This window comes from Fusarium flagelliforme, assembly GCF_020744385.1.
Source record: "Fusarium flagelliforme strain FIESC 12 MPI-CAGE-AA-0113 chromosome Unknown B0J16scaffold_6, whole genome shotgun sequence".
NCBI classification, from domain to species: Eukaryota; Fungi; Ascomycota; class Sordariomycetes; order Hypocreales; family Nectriaceae; genus Fusarium; species Fusarium flagelliforme.
Window position 1 is genome coordinate 2,449,452 of NW_025763508.1, and position 21,114 is coordinate 2,470,565.

Sequence of the window (21,114 nt, forward strand, 5' to 3'; positions counted from 1 at the left end):
GGGAATAGTATGATCAGCAGACTACCCTAAACACATCTTTTTGGAGTTCGATATCAAGATATGAATGAATGCGCTCATGCATTGCAAACGACAATTGTTCATATAGACATGTTCAATTTCCACAGGGTTTAGAGTAATGTTGAGTACGTTAATGCTCAAGACGCAATACTGGCTTCTTTTCACTGAGCGCATTCCCAGAGATCAGTTGCGATACAGCAGCTTCACTTGATGGCTAAAAGCACCCGACATTAACAAGAATGACGTGAAGCCAAGAGCTAGTGGCTTGTTTTCCATGACGGCGTGCAACCACAATGGAGCTCTAGTATAAGGCTGTAAGCCACCACATGCACCAGTTTTTAAGGTTGAGGTTGCGTATTGGACGCTTTAATTGGTTAACACATGCTTAATGGTGGTGAGATGCAAATTCACGTCACATTAAGCACGTATGATGCAGCAGTTGTAAACTTCATTCATTTCATTTTACCAGAATCGCTAATATAGCATTACTGCACCGTATAATACAGAAAGTAGACCTATAGTGGGAGCATCTGACAAGTTTGTCAGATCCAGAAGGGTATCTTGCGGCCGTTTCCATACGCATGAGAACATGGGATAAAGCCAATCAATAAACAAAACTCCGCCACCATTCCTTAGACTCTTATTCTTCAGCTTCAGCTCAGGTCGACATTACATCATTACTTCTCCAACGATCAAATTTAGGCACCGTAGGTGTGGCCGGGCTTGGTGTCGGCGTGGGCGGTGTGTCCACGGCCTCGCATGAAAGCCAGAGCCTCCATGATGGTCAAGCCAGTAAAGATTGCCCAGATAAAGTAACCAAATGCGACGGCAGCCTGAGCTGACTGACAGAAGGTGTTTCCGTGGCATTTAGGAACACCGATATGGGCAGCGACAGCGGTGGCACCGGCGAACCAGAAGAGCGAGGTGAGGGCGAGAATGCCGAGAGCGACCATGTTGTGGTAGATGCGAGGAGCAAAGAGAGGCGCGAGGGCGAGATAGAGCAGCATGAGGATGGACCAGACGGCACAGAAGAGCAAGAAGGAGTAAGAAGCAGGCGAGTTGCCTCCCCACCAGTCGGTCGCATCAACAACTGTAGAGCTGTTAGTATCATGAGATTTCTATGAGTAGAATGCATCAGGACTTACTGTAAGCTGTGAGACCCAGCTCAATGATGAGGAACACAGCCAGAACGGCGTGGACGATGGTGATGATTCCCATAGCCATGATGATGGTGTTTCTATTCGATTTGATTACAGTAGGTATCGGTTTATGTGGAGGAGGCTTCTGAGGCAGTCCAGTTGGTTAGGTGAGGAAAAGAAAAGAGATCTGGGTGGTTCGCAGAAAGTAAGAAGGGTCCAACAGGGGGATATAGGTAGGTATTAAATCACGGCACCGTCGGAAGATGATGACAGTGACTTTTTTTTAGTCTCTTCTTGTTCTTGTTAAGAGACGAGACATGACGGACAGCGTCAGTCATGTGGCTCAGCAACTACGGAAAATAATCGAGGCCCTACAGCACTAGCAGCTAATCAACATGAATCTGGTGGGCTACGTCAGTTACTCGGCAGTCACCTAAACTAAGCCCAAGCCAAGAACGAAGCTTTCCCTAAGCAAGACAAAGGCATTCTCCGAAGCCAATCATGGAGAAACAGCTGCGTAGTGGATGTCTCAAGATCTGCGCTGACGACGACCTTGAGTGGCTGATGGGTTTCCTGCTTTCAGCGTTAAAGTCCAAGCATTTACAGTGGAAGTTGCAGGCGGTTACACAGATGACGTGGTTAAGACCCAAAACATCTGATGTTTTAAATAGGGATGATGTCATTTGTGGCTAGTACTGCACAGCCACTGCCACAACCCGAATACGAACATCCAACATTCCATCCTTCTTTCTTTCCTCGCTCTACCCGAAGAAGCCGTCTTCTGGGCAGACAATTAGAAGCATCATCAATATTTCAACTCTTATTGCCAATTTGTGACGCGATGACTATCTAGACTCTAGTCTCTCACCCCGACTCTTGCTCGTCCCATCGGCCCCATCCGGATCACTACCGATCACTGATCACTGATCACTACCGGTAACCCTCTGATCTACGCTACCACGTTACGCGCTTGGCTGATGCCATGCCTAGGCTTAGCTATCCAAAACCTTGGCTCGGCAGCTGAAACCCGGATCCCAAGACAATAATTCATTCATTGTCTGGTGAATACATCACTGAGACTCGAACAATCAATGTCTTGACCACCAACCGTCTGAGCAACCATTACGCAAACCCTTCTTGGCCAACTACAGCGCTTGACTTGGAGGCCTTACACTTGGAGCTTCAGACTCCGATGCCCAGACATGTTTCAAGCTTGGCCGTTCCGTTTCAAATCGTCTTTCTGACGCGCAAATCATTGGCCCAGTATCATCCTCATTTGTCGATCATGTCAAAGAGGTGCAACACAGACGACCACACACAAAAATCATTCAAAGTCATTAATTGACAAGTTTGTCGTCTATCGCAAATATGCTAACCCTCTCAATCAAGCCATGTCCTCAACTTCAACCTTCTTTGGTGGTGGTGGCATGAAGCTTTCTCGTGGTCCATATACCACTGTTACAGTTGTCGTCTGTACAATCGCCCGCTCCTCATCATCCGAGCTATCCTTGCACGGATCCCACACTTGCGTCTTCACTGTCGGACTGCCAAACTTATTTATCGACTCTTGTCTCCGCAACTGCTTGATCACTTCGCCGTGCTCTTCGTCGGGTTCATGTACCGTAACTTCTGTCCTCACCGGCTGCGCCTGCACGATGGTCTTGAGGTCAAATCCGGGATCTCCAGGTGTATCGGCTCTCCCCTTTCTCGACTTCTTTCCCATGCTTCCTATTGTTTGAAATGGATGCCCCCGAGTACCTTTATTGCTGCTTCCGTTTCCGGCAGATGAGCCTCGTTCGCCAATAAATCTTGGTGCGACGTGTTTGAAGAAGCGCCGGAGAGTCGTCAACGAGGCGCAGATGATCATGAGGTTTGATTCGATGAAGCTGTCACTGGAGTCAGTTATTGTTTTCACCAGTATCAAAGGCCAAGTGCACTCACATCCAGACAATGGCGCCGGAAAGAACCCAACTGACATCGTTGCTACTGAAGATGGGAATTAGTAGTACTAGTCGTACTACAGAAGTCACCAGTGTTCTATGACAGGTTGTCAGCACGTATTTGGACACTTTTATCCTCTCGTCACTTACGCAGAACCGATAACAAATAGCACAACGAGACCAGCCTTTTGCCTTCGAGGCATCTGCAAGCGCAGAATCATTGGCAAGGGCATCACTAAGAGAATTAGGTCTGACAAGATGCCAAGACCTGCGGTGCAGACATACACCATTGGTCGATCCACGCATGACCCCTCGAGCATCGTGAGATCCCAGCTCTTCTTGAAAGGGACGCAGCCGAAGATAATAACGAGCATAATAGCCAGGTTGTAACCTGCGACGAGAAAGAGAACGCCGTATACGCTCCACCGCCACCACCTCTGGGGTGAAAGCTTTCGGTAAAATAGCGCCAACGCCATCTTGGAGAAGGCGGTGCATACAGCATAGAGGATCGGAGAGATGAAGGTGAGCTGAAGCATGCTTGTTAGTAATGTCCAGCTGGGGCGATTGAGTCTCACTTACCTGGTTTCCAGTATTGAGTTTGTCGAGAGAGACTTCCCATGCATGTACGCCTGTTATACCAAGAACAAATGTTCCTACCCTTGGTCAGCTTAAATTTCGAAGTCGAATTACTGATAACAACTTACGGAGTGATACTATTTGCACGCCGATGGAGAAAACCCACGCAATTAATAAACACACTGCTTTGTCTCAGTATGATACGACTATACGAAGTGATGAGTTCCTTACCGGTCTCGGCGTCTGGTTTGCGCACAACCCATAATTTGACATATAGGTACTGGAGAATGAAAAGGAACGCAAGGAAAATGCCAACACCCGAAGCTGTGTACGCCTCCATCTCATGACGTCTTTGCGGATGTTCGAAGTTAACCACATAACCCTCGGGAGGCGGGATAGCTACTGGGACACCGTTGATAACAGGAAAGGGGGACATAGCGGCCCCGGTAGCCAGCGGGGCAACGACGGGCATCTCGTTCTAACGTCGAATGTGCTAATCGTTTACGGCGTTATATCGAAAAGAATGAATAAGGAATATGTGCGCATGTAAGTGTATACCGCTGGTATGATTCGTCCTGATTGGTAAAAGAGTGTTGAGAAAGTAGTTGATGTTGATAATGAATATTATAGGCCCATTGTGTGCCTCGATCCCAGATCGGATTATACGAAAATTGAACAATAAAGAATGGTATCACAATAATTGTCGACCAGGCGCAAACAATACGCTCAACAACAAAGAACAAAAGAATTGAAGAAGATAATATGAGTAAAAAGTGAAACCAGCCAGACGGACGAATAATACCAAAGAAAAGGCGGCATAATGAAGACGCAACATGCGACATTCTACCCTCTTTATCAACAATGCTAAACCAGCACAATCCATATAACGGCCCGACCAGTCTTTCGAAACAACGGCTTCCGTTCGGCCAGACCGTTTCTATTCGCTCCATCAAAGTCTTCGGACATTTGGACAGAACGGACCATTTGGTGATCTGTGGATCGCTGAAGAAGTTAAGCGCGTTCGATTCTGGAAACAAGCTCAGCGTGAGAATAGAACAACTGGGGCAGCTAGGCGAAATCATGGAAACAAGAGAGATCCACTAAACACCGATCAGCGGTTAGGATGATGGGGGACTAGTTTAATGAAGATTCAAGAGTCGAGTCAGGGATATGCAGTACGTGTTCGTTAGTATTAGTCAAGCGAGTTTAAGATTTAATGCTTACTAGAAATCACTGCAATACAAGATCCTGTTCATTAATAAAGAAGCAACATACACATACGATCTCGACCTCTTGACAGTTCAGCTTGTTTCATACAGACAGATACAAATACAAGATCGGACGATTTGAAGGATGTTCAACGCAGCAAACTAACAAGTAGTGCAGGGATGGAGCCAGCAGGGCTGAAGAACTCTGCGGGGACGTTCCTCAATTTACTGTAACAAAGACCTAACCGGTGCCGTTTCAGCTAGAGTTTGATTCTCTTATGCGAATCTAGCTCGCCCTGTCAAGCCTCCCAAGAGTTGCGATTGGCTCGGAAGGTCATCCAGCTCATCTGTCGTGGAGTATATGGATATTCGCTTTTGATGCGATTGGTAGATCATTGCGGGTAATCAAAGAGAAGGAATCTCATCCCTTGAAGATTTGTTTAAGGCTCTCGTCATAAAGATGGTGCGTGCTTGCCGCTTCTTGACTCTTATCCTTATTGATTATCCTCCGTGGGGATTCGGAAGTGCTAGTATCTTCAAGGTGAGCTATCTCCGGAAGACAGTCACTCGTCGTTTCGATTCCTCTGCGTCTTTGACCTCTTTCTCGCAAGCTCATCTCAATGAAGTCATTCGCACAATGCGTCCCTGAGACACTCGATCCTCCGCGGCTCCGCGAAACTTCAACCAATTTCCCTAGTACCGCGAATTCGAGCTTCAGTTTAATAGAGTAGATGACGAGCTTGACGCCCTGTTCGATGGTGTAGTAGCCCCGGTACACAATAACCAGAAGCGCGATATCCATGATTACGATGAGAAGGTTGATGACTAGAAGCTGCCACATAATCTTGCGCTTGTTGCCGAGAGAGGTTTGGAGGATGTCGATGGCGCCCCAGAGATACAGGCCAGAGATCACAAATTCTTGCGCGCAGAAGAATGTCATTTGTGTCTTCTCGATGGCGACAAATAGGCGCGGTGGGTTATCTCCGTCGACGTTGGGTCCAATAGTGAACAGCATTACAGTCTGAGTCGTATGCCATACTATCCCATTAACCACGATCATCCACAACACAGCACGCTGTATTCTCGCATCGTTCAACACCAAGTGCAGCCGCGAGTACAAAACCACAGATTGCCCACTTATGAGCACGATCCAGCCAAGAGAGGCGAGGGCCTTGCTCACGTAGCCGTCAACGATGTGGAGGTAGCCAAGGAGCCACCCGAGAGCATAGGGCAACAAGCCCAAAGTGGTGACGAGAAGGCTCCAAAAATAAAGGCCATGGCGGTGCTTGAACGTGGTGAAGATGAGTGCGATTAGTTCACACGCGTTATACAAGGCTAGGGTAGACGTCGTCTAATGATGGTCAGTACTCAGTGCGTCAGGTAGGAGTATGTACATGAAACAACCCACAATGACTAAAACTGCTTTTGGGCTGTACGTAAGCTCCGTATATCCGGAGTACGCGGCAGGCAGAGGCATGCTCAATGGCAATTATGTTGCCTATACGTCGATCATGAAGCCGCATGAATAGAGTTGAAGGCGACAGACCAAATCTGCATGTTTACATGCCTACGTTGCCTTTCGCAACCGAGGGTGACAATACTATTTAGTAGATCTTGGGTGGACCAAAGAATCCGGGGAAAGAGAGTTGTTATTCATTGGAGCGGCGAATGGCGGCTGAGGCAATGTACATGAAGCTGTGGCCTGATTAAGCAACGACCCAAGTCCAAGAAGGTCAATTTACACGATACCCAAAGTCAGTTGACAACGGGAGCCAATCAACTTCTCTATTCATAGTAAAGATGGTGTTGAATGACCGGCTTTCAAGTAGTATGGCGTATCATTGGTAGGAGAGAACTGCCCAGATGGTCTAGTGTCGTTGAGAATTGCTACTTTGAGCGATGTTCCAATTGAGAAGTATCTACCATCGACTCGTTGGAACTGCAAATAGCAACGGCCTCTGGGAATATACTGATACAATTGCTGCCCGAGTAACTGTAGATTGATGCGCGACCGTTTCAACGGCCATGCGACAAGCCGTTGACCGTTTCTCAACTCTAAATTTTAACGTCACAATCGCAAGTTCATTGGAGATAGTCGGAGCTTGACAACAAACGCTTTTTCATAAGACCTATCACCATCAGACATTATTTGTTCACCTCGCTCCTACAGTCCAATACCGAAGCAGTTGGCATAGTATGTAACTGTAGCGCTCCAGTCCGAGAAAACGCCAACAACGCCAATTTCACGGAACACATCCAACAGCTTGAAAACATCACCGTCGTTGTTCACGATCTTAGCGATGGTAGAGTAGTAGTAGTCACCGTTGGCAGCAGCCTGCTTCAGAGGAGGGGATCGCTCCAGACTCCACGTAACGATCTTGAGACCCAGCTCCTTGGCCTTCTTCGCATACGGGCTAGGCACAATCTTGCCTCCCTTCCCAGGCTGGACGAGGTAGGGCAGAGGAGGGGCAATGTACTTCACTCCGTCCTTAGCATAACGAGTGAGGTTGGCAACGGCACCAGGGAAGGTCTCTACTGAGTCACCTGTAGAGTCGAGATACATGGCCTGGCGAGCGTACTCTGGTTCAGCCTCGAGCCAGTACAGAATATCATCGTACAAGAAGCTCTGGAGGTAGACATCGCTTGCCTTAACACCAGCCTCCTTGTGCTCATCGATGAGTTGCTGAGCGTACTTCTCCTGAGTGTAGTCGCCATCGAAAGGCATCTTGACCTCGGGTGTCTTGAGCTCAGGAGTATGCTTCAGACCGAGTCGCTTGGTGAGCTGAATGTGCTCCTTGTTGGTCATGACAGTGCCACAGGTAGAGTACAGATCAGTTCGCCAGCCGGGAGTGCCCTTGAGGAAGTCAGCAGCATTGGTAGCTGTGGCATTGAAGCCCTCCATCTTGGCGCACAGGGTCTTGTACTCCTTCAGGGTGATATCGCTAGTGCAGCACTTTGCGGACGCAGGCTTTCCATCCTTGGCAGCCTTGAAGGGCTGGGTGCACTTCTTGTTGAGCTCGGGGATCGTGACGATGTTGGTCGTGTAGTGGAGATCACACTGGGAGTGTCGGCACACCAGTTCGCGATCCTTGGTGAAAGCAACGTCACACTCGAGGACTCCGGCACCCATTCGAGCTCCAGCCAGGTTGTTCTCGAGAGAGTGCTCAGGAAACTGAAGAGTAGCACCACCACGGTGAGCAATTGACCACAATGAAGGCTTCTGGGGCTTCTCTGAGCACGACTGGAGCTTCTTCTTCAGAGAACCCTCATCCATGTCATTGACGAGGTAGTAAGGTCGAGGACCGAGCTCAAGTTGCTTGATAGGCTTGACATTCTTGTACAATTCCTTATCACCATGGCTAGGCTTTGGTGCAGCAGCGACAGGGCTCACGGCCATCAGGCCAGCAACGAGGGGAGTCGAGAAGCGCATCGTGGGCAGACAAGTCAATCAATTGACACAAGAGGAGCTGGCGCAAGAAACAAGAGACACCGAAGAAATTGACAGGAATTGAGGCCGCAATTGAGTCTGGAGCTGGATCAAGGACGGGAGACTTCACGATAACACCTGGGAACACAGCAGACTTTATGGATGGGGGACTTCACAGAGATCCCCGACCCGATAAACCCTTCTGGGAAGCGCACCGAGATGACGTCGGGGATCCCCAGGAACAAGTTCATTCTCAGTAAGCATAGCTGCAATATGCAGTTGTTTGTTCGATGGCGGTGTTGTTTATCGGACTAGGAATCCCGAATTGAGGAATCACATCGTCGATCACAGCACTTGCAAGCCAGCCTCTGCATATGCACAGGGTTTCGGACGTCGGTGAATGGATCAATCCGTGCAAGGCAGCCATCTTGACAAGCACGTGCGGAAGAGACGTGGGTGTTGTTGGAGGTGGAAGCTAAGGATATAGCTTGGCAGCGTTACACTCGAGGGTTTAGCTAGGTCGAAGCGTGGTTAGCCCAGAGCTTATGATTTGCCGAAACCAAGTTTAATCGAACCCTTGCCCGAATCCATGCACGAGTAGCTTAGTCGGGTCCTCGATAAACTCAGGAACTTTGGCAGCTGTTGAAATAAACGGTTCAATTGGAAGACTGCATCCAATGCATGTGCTTACATGGATAACTCAGTGTACCATAACAATTGCTCTGTAACTCTTCGATGTGGCGTTTAAAGCTCGTCCTTGGCTCTGTCACCTTCCCGAATCTTGCGAACTTCCTCGGCTGTCGCCAGATAGTGCTCAAAGTCGGGCGCATCTTCTCCAATACCCCAAGCAAAGACACCTCCCAATTCGAGCTGTGGCACGATTCGCTCAAACTTGTTCTGGATACTCTTCTTCGTGTCGAATGACCACCATCGAAGCTCCTGCTCGTCCCAGTAATAGTAACTTCCGTCGGCATCGTACTTACCATCAGCTTGCGCTCGACTGAACGATGCGGCTACATCCATGGGAACATCGTCGTGCCAGCTGAAGCCACCAGTTCCGCCCAAGTCGGCCCCGGTCTCTGGATCCTCAAGGACGGGAACAGGACAGCCGATAGGCTTCGCGGGGTCGCACTTCTTGGTCATGTACCACTTGACATAATATCCGAGACCGAGGTTTACGTGGCTGGGTGAAGCACCACGGTCAATATATCGTTGAACGGCTTCCCGAGAATTGGTAATGCCGCTATGGTGGACAGTGACATTGTCTCGACGGTTCATCATCTCGTAAGACATAATGTTCAGAAAGTCGACTTCCTTCATGATTCTAGGAACGGTATCGGACGTGAATGCAATCAAGTCAGGCTCCTTGCCCGGGACCGCAGCGGACAGGATCTTCTCAGTGCCAAGAGCAACACGTAATTCTTGGAGAAGCGAGACAAAGGCTTCGATCTCCCATTCACGTTCAGAATTGGGAATTTCTTTGTAATCATCACGGTTTCCTCTATTTTCAGTCAGTGAGTTATCCGATATGTTGACTGGGCTGCTTACCCTGGATATTCCCAGTCGACATCGATACCATCAGCCTCTGTCGCCGCAACCATAGCCGCAACTTGCCGGGCCCAACGCTTCCTCGATGACTTAGACTTGGCAGCTTCTTCAAATCCTTGAGTGTCTCCCCATCCTCCAATGGCTATCATGACCTTGGCGTGGTGAGGGACTCGAGCGCGGACATCTGAGACCGATGTGAACATGGGGTAGTCATCGGGTTTCTCATCAACGTTGAAGAATTCGGAGCGCATAAATGCTAAAACAACATGAGAAACATCCTGAAATTTCACCTTGGACGGAACAACGTCGTGTTGACTAGGACGTCGGATTGTGGTCAGTGGCCATCTTCAACCCACAGATGAAGCAGCACATACCCAGTAAGATACATGATATTGCGGAATGGCTCCGCGGTAGACGTAGCAGTCACCATTGCCAAAAAGGCAAGAAGCCAAGTGATAGAAGTGTTCAAAAAACGCATTCTTGGTTGTGTTTTATTCTTTGTGTGGTGTTGAAAATAAGATTTGAAGTTGACAGCTAATAGAGAGCACGGTGATAAAGTTGCGATTCACTGGCGCTGCATTGGATGCACCTGCACTGCATCTGCGGGTCAACAATTGGCAGGTACGATACGGGCAAAAACTGCAACAGCCCGCCACTTCCTTCCAATCAAGATTGCAGAGTGAGAAATAGAGTATTTACAAAATGCTTCAAGTCAGAATTGATTGCATACAAGGCAGTTTGATATGTGCTTGATTGTCGTTTCTAAAACCCCACCCCATTGCGCCGTCTTTATATCCGTCCTGTCTAATAACAAAAGACGCCCCTTAACCCCAATATTAAGGTAATCTATACTTTACAGCAGCTAAAACTGCAACAGACGCTATGCCTCCCAACCATCTAATCAAATAATCAAGTCCCATGGTATCGTGTTCGCTTCATGCTCATCATCCAAGTCCAAATCAAATAAGCTCCCGGCTCTTGAGAATCCGACTGAGTTCCTTCAGCTGAACTGGCTTAGAAAGAAACAGGTCCAGTCCGTTGGAAAATGCGTCTTCCTGTGCATCCCTCGAAGCAAGACCAGAGATAGCCACTACCTGCCTTCGTGGCAGGCCTGACTCTTTCTCAAACAATCGAATTAGTCGTGTTGCCTCAAATCCATCCATCACCGGCATGGATATATCCATCAGGATGCATTTATAAATCCCTCTCTTGGCTTTGTATGACTCCACGGCTTTCTGTCCGTTTGATGCCGTGTCATACACTAAACCTAACTTCTTCATATATGTTTGAAGAATCTTCATATTAATGGCGTTATCCTCCACAAGAAGGAATCGGGCTTCTGGTGATGGAGGAGCCGGTCGAATGGCTGGCGCCGATGGCAATGGAGTCCGTGATTCATCGTCATCCGGCCGTGCCCTCTTCTTTTGAGGAGATAGTGTCGGAGCAAGATCAAAGTAACCGGCAGTTCTATTGCCATGTCCATCTTCAGATGAACTTGGCTCGACTGCTGGTACAGTTGGTGGCTCATCGAGTGCTGTCGAAACACTTGCGCGGTCAGCGGCCATTCCTTGCAGCTTAGTCCATCGTCTGAAACAGAGCACAAAGGCTTTTGCAAGTTTCCTTGGTCCAACACTATAGCAATCGTTCGGTTAGCAGTGAACAGGGAAGTGAATGATAGAGAGACCTACGGGCGAGATATGAAACTGAACAATCCCCAATTAAACCTACGATGCGACCTGTGGTATTGGTCGAGCTGTCGAGCAACTGCCGCACTGCGGCACACCACAACCACTGGCGATGACAGCTCACCTCGGGGCTGATTTGCCATTGACTCGAATTGAGACTCGTCGCACAGAATCAGGTCTGGAAGAAAGGTCTCGTTGCTTGCGGTGCCGACAACTTCCATTTGCAACCAGTTGCGGCAGACTTTCTCTAATGAGTTGTACTCGTCGAACTCTCCAGAACCCCAGCCTTGACCTTGCAAGCTCCTCCGTGGAGGCGAAAACCCATCAATGGAGACACGCAGTCGAGACAGTTCAATGACCTGGGATCTGAATTCATCGCGATCAGAAGCTGTTTCGGTTGATTCAGGGCTGGCAGTTTGCAGAGGAAGCTTCACAGCGACACGGGTTCCAGTTCCCACTTTGCTTTGGACGTGTATTGAACCACCAAGAGCTCTCACGAACTTCCGCACAAGACTGAGCCCGAGTCCGGCACCCGAAGAATGAACGTTTTCTTGAGAGAACGGGGAGAATATGCGATGGTTGAGGTAGTCCTGCCCGATGCCACTTCCCGTATCCATGATGTCAATATGAACAACTCTATCTCGTGGTCTTCCTTGGCTTGGGGGGTCTTGATACGCAGCAACTTTGACGAAACCACTGGTGGTGTACTTGAGAGCGTTGCCACACAGGTTGAGTATAATTCGCCGTAAAGCTCCAGATTCAACATGGAAAGCCCAGTCTACGGTCGGGTCGATATCCAAGATCACAAGCACCTTTTCAGGACCAGCCATGGTGCTTGTCTTCTGATTTCGTGTCTTGATGCTATCCACCAAGTCCATACCATCGAGGCGGGCATAGGGGTCACCACCAAGCTCTTCTCCCGAGTTGCGATTATCTAGCAACGAGACAGATTGTTGCTGATAGGTATGGCCGGCGTGTATACATTCCACAACTTCTTCCACCAACATATCCACGTCAAGATTCGAGGTGATGCGCATCATCCCATCCGTCGGCGAGCTTTTCTTGTTGGATTGTGCTCCCCTTCTCGGAGCCATGCCTAGACTGAGTGGCTGCTCGTTGGGTGCTTTTGCGAAGTTGTTGATCCTCGTCCAGTCAAGCAAGTGGTTGATCGTGTCCAACAAAGTTCGCCCACATACCTCGAGAGAGCGTAGCACATCACCTTGAAAAACGTCCAGCGCAGTATCACGCAAAAGCTCTGCACATAGCACAATTCCATGCAGTGGAGAACGCAGTTCGTGAGATAGTGAGCTGAGCAAAGACGTGGTAGCCATTGACACAAACGCACTCTCCATCATTATAATATCGGCCATGATGACCGTGTTGAAGGCTGTGAGATAGCTCAGCTCCCCCTGAACTGTGAAAATACGAGTCGGGGTCATGGTGTAGACAAAGCACCCTGAAAACCAACGCTGGCGGTGCGAATCCCATAGAGGTACAAAAGCAACGCTTCGTGCCCCTGGAAAGATATCACGAATAGCCATGCCCTCGTTTCGTCGTGAAAAGGGATCCCTTGCGCTTCGATTCTTGTTGTTCTCTCCAGGTGGATCTGCTTGTAGATCTCGAGCTTTGTTGACCTGAAACGCAGCCATTACTGAGTCTTCGCTGGTTGGGTCGCTCGAGGCCATCACTCCTTGACTGTCAAAATTAAAGATCTTGCCCTTCGGGTACCGTCGGAGGAGCCTTTGGAGCTGTCGTTCGGGGACTGCCTGACTACGCCCTGTAGGCGCTTCACCATTGATGCTCGATGACATAGAAGTCGAAAAGCCGAAGACAGAGCACATGTTGCCTTTTGCTTGGGAGTCACCAGAACCTCTGGGAGGCGGCACAGAAACATGGCCTCGACTTGTGGATGATGAAGACGAGGAAGATGACGAGCGTTCGCGAGTCTGGTTTTCGCGTTGGACGGAGCCAGATCGAACTCTGCCTGCGAAGGTGCCTATGCTTGCATCCAAGAATACAACTCCTTCAACCTCTATTGACTCTCTGAGAATATTGGCAGCTTTGGAGAAGATATGTTTTAGTTGGCTTTGCCGCGATTCTTCTCCTGCGGCAATCGGATGAGGAGAATCTTCCATGTGATGAAAAGGGCTTGAGGCCCGATTTTCCATCGGACTTTCGAGAACGAAAGTGTCTGGCGTTGCCATCTGTTCGGAGCTCTCAACAGATGAAGCATGTTCATGTCGGTTCTGCAGACTTTGCTGCGTTTGGTTAAGGGCCCCTTCCTCTGTGCCAGCATCGGTGTCAAATGCGTGCGTGAAACTGGACCTCCAGCCAGACATCGTAGCCTTTCCCTCGACATAACTTCCCAATCCTCGTACCATACGCTCTCCAGGTCGTCGCCCATCTCCAGATCGCGTCAGCTCCATTTGTCCCAGGATGGATGTTGAGATGTCTCGCATAATCCGGATAGATGCTTCATCGAATGAATCTCGTGGCTTGTGGTCCAGAATGCAGAATACACCAATGTTGATCCCTCGTGGGGTTTGAATGGGGACGCCCGCATAGAAGCGGTGCTCCGGTCGTGACTGATAATACCATGTATCTCGAAACTCCTCACTTGTAGCAAGGTCATTAATGACTTTGACGGGAAATTCTGAAGACGATGTGGCTTGTAACATATCGTCAGGCTCGGGAGGAGCCAGTACAGCGTCACAAACACCAAAACCCCGAGGTATTGAGGTTCCGCAAAGCCAAAGGCTGTCAGGTCCAGAGACTGGAGGGTTAGCGTTAGCTGATATGGGCATTTCTGGGGTAGCCTCTGCGATGACATGCTGATTCTGGCAATCGAACAAGGAGATCATGGCACGAGAGGCGCCAAGCCTCAAGAGGGCGACTTGAGCCAACGCTGTCATAGCAGGATCCGAGCATGGTCGCAATGATGAGGGAGGAAAGAGATTCGTGACATCATTGCGCACTGAGTTAGCAACAAGGACCGAGTCATATCTGAATACTGGTCAGACGTTACGTGCGACAATAGAGAGGAAAGTCAAGTCAGTGATGCGCCCGTACGTACTTGAATGTCTCTCGCTCGCGAGTCGCCTCGGACACCTTGTTGCCCGTCATGGTCAAGACTACACTTGTACATGCACCTGTAGCCCATGCAGATGGTATGTTGTATTGTTGAAACTTGGTTTTGTTTGTGGTTCAGGAACAGAAACGAGGCCGTTGGAAAATAGTGGCCTGGCAGAATTCCTTAACCAGGCCGACATTGGGATCGGAAGGATTGGATTAGTCTGGACCGGGCTAACATTACTTAAGAACAGGATGAGACGGATTAGATCCATCGGATTAGATTGGATCGAATCACCGGGCAGGCTCCCACCTGTATGGATATGCTCCGGACCTATTGACCTATTGCCACCCTTCTCTGAGCCTCTGCCCTGTAGGAAGTCCCAAAAGGCCCCAAAAAGCATCTTGTAGTGGAGCCTTTCCGGGTACCTAGCATGGGGATCTACCACGTAAAAGACGGGAGATCGATCGATGGGCTTTAACTAAAACTCCATTCTTATTGCATGGGCTTTTAACTGAGTCAGATAACGGAATTGTTTGATCAGAAAGGATTTCTAGTTGGTGGAAAAAGCAACATGCATTACGAATCACTCATCAGTATTGATGAATATCCAACAAATAGGCACGCTCCTTAGTTTCAATGTTTTTAAATGAACAAAACCTTCTTCGCGACAACGATGATATGTACTCTATGTCTTAGAATGGCGGAACTAAATGTCCTGAATCCTGGCCTAAACTAGCATTATGTAGTGAAATCATTTCGTCTCTTATATATCAGCGACCAATTCATCTCGTGATTTTGATGAGTCTTGACTACCATAAACAAATTACTCCTCCTGAACAAACCTTGAGGTTCCATGAGAAGGTACAGATAGAGAGTATGGATCAGAAGCCTGCTCACCTGCCAAGGCATGATGCATGTTGTGCATGAAATTTTGGAGCTTCGCACAGTGCGCTATAGTGTTATCGATAACGTTTGCACGGTATATCGTCGCAACTTCTTTTTTTTTTCTGCGATGTCACTCTGCTTAGCTTCATGTCCAATTTGTTTACTTTTATCAGTTCCACCAGAACGGTTAGCTTTTTGTCCAATTGTTGGTTTCACCTTTCACCAAAATCACTATGTTCGAAAACACTTGCACCCTGCCTCTTACGGCAGACGTCTTCACAACAGCTCTACATCCTACCGAACCTCTTCTTACAGTTGGCCTATCAAGCGGCCATGTCGAAACCTTCCGATTGCCGCCCGGTTCTGCCTCTGACGAAAGCGCCGATGGAGATACGAGCGTACTGAGCGATGGAAAAGGCATGATCGATTCGGTCTGGCGCACTCGACGACATAAGGGCAGTTGCAGATCTTTGGTCTACGCCCATGATGGCTCAGGTAGGCTTTTATCATGGTGTCAGAATAATTGGCCTCTAAGCATAAGAGACGAAACATTTCGGTTACCTTATGCTAGCCTAAGCTAGCACTTAGGCTACCTTATTTTGGCGCTCTAAGGCTTGAGGACAATTCTTCTCTTACCCTATGATCGCACCATTTACTAACGCGCCGCAGCTGTTTACTCTGCAGGAACCGATGCCCTCGTTAAGCATTTTGAGCCCACGACTGGACAAGTCATTTCCAAGTTTTCGATTCCTACCAGAACAACTTTGCCCGATGCGCCAACCTTGCTCCACGTCCTGAACCCTCAGTGCCTTCTTCTGGCGACAGACTCCGGTGCCCTTCACATCATTGACCTTCGAGACGGCACTCCTGACAAGAAGCCTAAATCTACGCATATCCCTCATTCTGATTATATCTCTTCAGTCACCCCTCTGCCACCGACGCAAGCTAGTACCAGTGGGTTTTCTAAGCAGTGGGTTAGCACCGGCGGTACTACCCTGGCTGTGACCGATTTCAGACGAGGAGTGCTCGTCCGTAGCGAGGATCAGGAGGATGAATTGCTGTCTTCATGTTATGTTTCGGGAATGGGTCCCAAAGGACATCGCGACAATGGCGTCGTGGCTTGCGGCTCAGGTTCTGGAGTGCTGACTTTGTGGGACAAGGGAGCCTGGGATGATCAGCAGGAACGAATCATCGTCGATGGCGACAAGAAGGGTGGTGAGAGTATCGACGCCACCGTCTTGATCCCACAAGAGATGGGTCTTGGAAAGAAGGCTGTCTGCGGTCTCGGTGATGGAAGTCTACGCATTGTTGATCTTGTCCGTAGGGAGGTCCGCGCATCAGATAACCTCCGCCATGACCACATGGAAAGCGTCGTATCACTGAACTTCGACTCCTCAAACCGACTTATCAGCGCCGGTGGAAAGACTGTCAAGCTCTGGGAGGAGCTTTCTGCTCTTCAAGGCGATGAGAATGATAGCGACGAGGACGACGGAGACGATGATGATGATGACGATGACGATGACGACGAGGACGACGCGCCAGGCAATGGCAAACGGGCTGCTGAGAGCGATAGCGACGAAAGCGACAGCGAAAATGACCACATCGCGGAAATGAAGCAACGGGCCAAGAGGCGCAAGGAGGCCCAAAAGGGCAAGCTTGGAGCTTACGGAGCTCACGGTGTAATGGGTTTCGACGGATTAGATTAAGTAGTGATTGAAGTAATTGAGGGGAAGGAATCGCGATACCCTGTCTGTTATAATAGAAACATTGCTCTTTAATCTACGGATTGGAGCAGAAACGGTTAGCCCAAGCAAGCCTGAATATAAATAAAATGACCCGATTACTTTATATGTTATATATGTTTTCTGGGATTTCAGTACTTGAGCAAAAGGTTGACCTCCCCAGGCAGGTCAACTTCCAACAGGCTCATCGCAGAAGAAGCAACATGCTATTTGTTATGCTCTCAACCTTTAACTTCTGCTGCCCAGTACCCTATCGCATTAAGCATCCGGACAGGTGCGTAGCAAAGAATTATCCTCTGAAGTATAAGGTGCCAAAAGAGAGTCGCATAAGTGCTGGTCTAACCTATGATAAGATAACTAGATTACTTCGTTTCTTATGCTTACAGCAGCCAACACTTCTGACACCCTGACGACCGGGGTCGAACTGCTTTTACTTTGCAATGTCGTTTTCAGACAGGAAATCACACAGCATCTTGAGAGAATAAGCTGATTTTTGACAACCTTCAATGTTTAAATATCTGGCTATCTAGAATTTTTGAAGAAGTCCACCCTAGGAGGTGAACATCCAACGACTCATGTGCAGTTGGTAGTCTTCCGAAACGAAGCACGATCACATAGTGAAATAACCAACAAGAACCCATTCGTGTTTGAGTCGAGAGGAAGTATGCTCTTCGGTCGATGCTACACGACCGAGAGCAATACTTCTTTGAGGCCCAGTAGCCTCATGTTTGACTCGGGGCCCAGTAGCCCCTTATGATGAGTCTTCTCGAAGCCCAGTAGCTTCGGATTGCAAGTGCGCTCTTTCTATCCCGGTAAAGGGCAGAAGCAGATACCTCGTCAGCCATGCATGACATGTGCCAAGGATTGCATTCTGAACCGGTGACTAGAGAGAGTACTTGAAGCGGCATCCTCCCCAGAATTGCTCCAACACCAGAGAATCCTAGAAGATTCAGCCGCTGGTCGGTGTCTTGTAGAGAAACGCACGACGCCCCGTCAAAGTGCAGGATGTTAGTAAACCCTGCGGGACGGGGGCTCGTGCTCCATTCTCCATGGCTCCTCGACGCTGGAACGGTCGAAGAGGTGGTCGGCGGCGTGCGTCCGTGTGAATATCGCATAAATCATTATGATCCCTGAACCCGAGAAATCGGTATGTGAAAAAAGGGGGATCCGAAATGAGAAAAGGAGGTCGAAGACTCCTCGCAGATTACAAGACAGTTGTATAAGAAATAATCGTGATAAAAGTGGCATCCGTGATAAGCTCGGAGGGTTTTAGACGCCTGGGATATGAAGGTAGCTCCAGCAGGCATCCTCCGACTTGGGCGGCTGGTCGGCTCGAGCAAAGTCTTGCATGACTTTCTCGTCGCTAGGTGCGGAAAATCGAGTTGGTGAGCTCATGGTGAGGTTGTCGTCGTAAATGATAACGGTGGGGAGTGTCTTGGATTCGCTTGGATATTTGCCTTCCTCTTCAACTGCAGAATCGCTGGGTCCTCCACCGGGGTGAAGCTCGCTTCCGCTGTAAGTCGTAGGGATGCAAATGTGAGGGATCCCTTTTCGTAAGCTGACGGCTCGGGCCAAAGTGACTGCAGAACCACCACCAACACTAACAACACAGTCTCTGCTGGAGATGCGGGATGGTACGGAAACAACGGCGGAGCTGAGAACACGACTGTCGAGATTCGGGATGATGGCTTGGATTTTGCGGGCGAGGGTTAATCGTGAAGGGCTTGAAACAATGAGCGGCGACGACAGATGCAATCGAGCCAACTCAGATGGCAGTCGATGAATGGTATCGGGACCAACAACTACTCGCGGTTTGGGGTGACGGCGGGATCGGCGATGTCGAGATCGTGAGCGAGAGCGTTGAGTCTGGGTGGTGCCGGACGGGCCCGGACCCGAATTCGGACCCGGATGCGGACCGGCGTGAGAATACGGAGGAGACAAGTTGGTGGCCGGGGGCGTCACGAGCGCAGACGCCTTGACGGCGAAGGCCTCAAACAGCTTTGCACGTATAGCGACAAGATCTGGGTCTGTGACTTTTTGAGGTGGAAGACGGTGTATGGCGCTGGTGGAGCGCTGCATGAAGGGCCGACGCCGGCAGTCCTGTCCGGATATTTCGTACGGCGATGGTCGAGGGGGAATAGGCGAAGTCCAACGTGCGCAACATCAATCAAGTGCCCAAAATGACAGTTATGGATTGATGACGGTTGTTGAAAGAGAAGAAAAATTCGTTGGTAGGAGATTTGATGAAAGATCAGAGATTCACAAGTCAGAAACATAGCACGACAGAGGTGAGCTAGGGCACATCCATTAATTATGGGCAGGCAGATTTGGCGTGACCTGACAGGACCTGACCTGAACTGCTGGCCTGGCTTGGGTTGTTGCTACCTGGAACAAGACCTTTTGAGTGAAAATCCCTTTTTTTCCTTCCTTAGTTGCACCAAAAAAGCACCTGCACCAGTGAACAAAGTAACAGCAGCACCTGTAGGAAGCGACCCTTGGCTTTGCTGTGGCTCCGTTCCTTTCGCCACGTAAAAAGACGCCACGCTTAGTCGCTTGGAGGTTCGCTTCGCTCGCTCAGGCGGAAGGATGGAAATTTGCTTTGCTTTCTCTTTTCTCCTAATACAGTAACAGCGAAACGAAAAAAGGGTCCAAAGACTAGAGACAGACTGCCGGACCAGAAGGTCCAGTAGTAGCAAAAGAAACTGGATGGTTTGAGTGGCAACGGGGGTGTTGCTTTGCGCTTGTTTGCTTGCTGCTTGCTTACTTGGACCCTGCGTAACGATGAGACCCTGAAAAAAATGATGCGATGCTTCAAGGGGGGGCGACAGTACAATGCTGCGGTAATGAAGACGTCAAAGATGCAACGGATGGGGATGGAATTGACCCCCAGAACCACCCTGGAGGCGGTTTTTCCGTTCCCGACAAGGAGCATGACTCCGGAAAGTGGACCCAGATCGGAGACGAGGTCTCGTGGCGTCGGAGCCAGTCCGCCAATGAAAAGCTTGAAATCCAGCAGGGAAGGATCTCATCTGTTTCTGGTGGCAAAAGGATCCTGGGGAAAGTTGAAAGTTGAGAATCGCATTCCCGGCCGCATTGTGGAAATGTTGATCCTACAGTACCTAAAATGTATCGAATGCTTTCGAATTAGCTATTGGTTCAATCTCAACGCCACAAATTTAAGCTGAAAGAGCTTCTCTGACCTTGTGATAGGCACAAATAGACGCTGCATCTGAAAAATAATTAATAGTCCCTGACTACCAAAAGCCTAAAGAATATTCATTCCGATTGGTAGCAACCAGGAGTCATGCAAGTCTAAACAATCTCGAAACGGCAATTCTTCATGCTTTGAGCATGCTGCTGGTGGTTTGTTTCGGTTCAGCAAAGGAAATGCTAACGCATGGCTCTGGGTCCGCCAAGCGCCAGAGAACTGGGGAATGAACTAAAAAAGTGCGTTTACCCCAGAGCTGGTGGTCCGTGAAGCCGCTGCATCTCCACCGTTGATACCATTGCGGAACCATCGTGAATCGGACTCTTTACTGTACCTGGTTTTAGTTTATATATCGCTCAGGACAACTCAACGACTCCTTCCTACTGCAGAGGACGATCCCAACTTCGGACAAGAAATATTTCTTTTTCTCCTTTATGCGGAGCTTGGCTCTCCGATGACTGATACTGTGGCATGATGTAAGCATTCTCAATACCATGGTTGAGACATGGTGTTGTTACCATGAGGTACCTGGTGCACAGAAACCAGGAACATAAACAGCGATTTCTGGTATTTCTGGATCAAAGATATGTCTGCCGAATCGTGTTGGAGTCTGTAAAATTTTGTTATGAATCCAACTTATTCGTTCTCCTGGCGAAATCGTGTCC

At 49.1% G+C, this 21,114-nt stretch overlaps 8 protein-coding genes across 8 annotated transcripts; 1 reads left to right on the forward strand and 7 right to left on the reverse strand.

Moving 5' to 3' along the window:
* Positions 1-447: 447 nt before the first annotated feature.
* On the reverse strand, positions 448-1,509 carry B0J16DRAFT_177067 (membrane-associating domain-containing protein). The gene is made up of 2 exons (XM_046122521.1): positions 1,164-1,509; positions 448-1,108 (listed from the first exon to the last, which is right to left on the reverse strand). Exons 1-2 carry the CDS (start codon positions 1,240-1,242, stop codon positions 717-719), a joined length of 471 nt encoding a protein of 156 aa, XP_045980351.1. The 5' UTR covers positions 1,243-1,509; the 3' UTR covers positions 448-716.
* Positions 1,510-2,541: 1,032 nt separating this feature from the next.
* On the reverse strand, positions 2,542-4,109 carry B0J16DRAFT_272299 (uncharacterized protein; the record flags this gene model as incomplete). The annotated part of the gene is made up of 6 exons (XM_046123601.1): positions 2,542-3,043; positions 3,099-3,194; positions 3,248-3,624; positions 3,677-3,726; positions 3,802-3,855; positions 3,905-4,109. 6 exons carry the CDS (start codon positions 4,107-4,109, stop codon positions 2,542-2,544), a joined length of 1,284 nt encoding a protein of 427 aa, XP_045980352.1.
* Positions 4,110-4,940: 831 nt separating this feature from the next.
* On the reverse strand, positions 4,941-6,701 carry B0J16DRAFT_177096 (uncharacterized protein). Its single transcript, XM_046122523.1, has 2 exons — positions 6,290-6,701; positions 4,941-6,232 (listed from the first exon to the last, which is right to left on the reverse strand). Exons 1-2 carry the CDS (start codon positions 6,356-6,358, stop codon positions 5,303-5,305), a joined length of 999 nt encoding a protein of 332 aa, XP_045980353.1. The 5' UTR covers positions 6,359-6,701; the 3' UTR covers positions 4,941-5,302.
* Positions 6,702-8,436, reverse strand: B0J16DRAFT_177095 (PLC-like phosphodiesterase). The gene has a single exon (XM_046122522.1). The coding sequence runs from the start codon at positions 8,309-8,311 to the stop codon at positions 7,046-7,048; it is 1,266 nt and encodes a 421-aa protein (XP_045980354.1). The 5' UTR covers positions 8,312-8,436; the 3' UTR covers positions 6,702-7,045.
* A 526-nt stretch (positions 8,437-8,962) lies between these two features.
* Positions 8,963-10,589, reverse strand: B0J16DRAFT_347698 (glycoside hydrolase superfamily). Its single transcript, XM_046128597.1, has 3 exons — positions 10,231-10,589; positions 9,857-10,171; positions 8,963-9,809 (listed from the first exon to the last, which is right to left on the reverse strand). The coding sequence occupies exons 1-3, from the start codon at positions 10,332-10,334 to the stop codon at positions 9,053-9,055; spliced, it is 1,176 nt and encodes a 391-aa protein (XP_045980355.1). The 5' UTR covers positions 10,335-10,589; the 3' UTR covers positions 8,963-9,052.
* Position 10,590: 1 nt separating this feature from the next.
* Positions 10,591-14,819, reverse strand: B0J16DRAFT_291278 (uncharacterized protein). The gene is made up of 3 exons (XM_046124279.1): positions 14,615-14,819; positions 11,545-14,544; positions 10,591-11,488 (listed from the first exon to the last, which is right to left on the reverse strand). The coding sequence occupies exons 1-3, from the start codon at positions 14,662-14,664 to the stop codon at positions 10,816-10,818; spliced, it is 3,723 nt and encodes a 1,240-aa protein (XP_045980356.1). The 5' UTR covers positions 14,665-14,819; the 3' UTR covers positions 10,591-10,815.
* Positions 14,820-15,632: 813 nt separating this feature from the next.
* Positions 15,633-17,337, forward strand: B0J16DRAFT_417420 (WD40-repeat-containing domain protein). Its single transcript, XM_046133668.1, has 2 exons — positions 15,633-15,994; positions 16,169-17,337. Exons 1-2 carry the CDS (start codon positions 15,733-15,735, stop codon positions 17,203-17,205), a joined length of 1,299 nt encoding a protein of 432 aa, XP_045980357.1. The 5' UTR covers positions 15,633-15,732; the 3' UTR covers positions 17,206-17,337.
* A 743-nt stretch (positions 17,338-18,080) lies between these two features.
* Positions 18,081-19,523, reverse strand: B0J16DRAFT_177285 (uncharacterized protein). Its single transcript, XM_046122526.1, has one exon. The coding sequence runs from the start codon at positions 19,318-19,320 to the stop codon at positions 18,511-18,513; it is 810 nt and encodes a 269-aa protein (XP_045980358.1). The 5' UTR covers positions 19,321-19,523; the 3' UTR covers positions 18,081-18,510.
* Between the last annotated feature and the right edge of the window lie 1,591 nt (positions 19,524-21,114).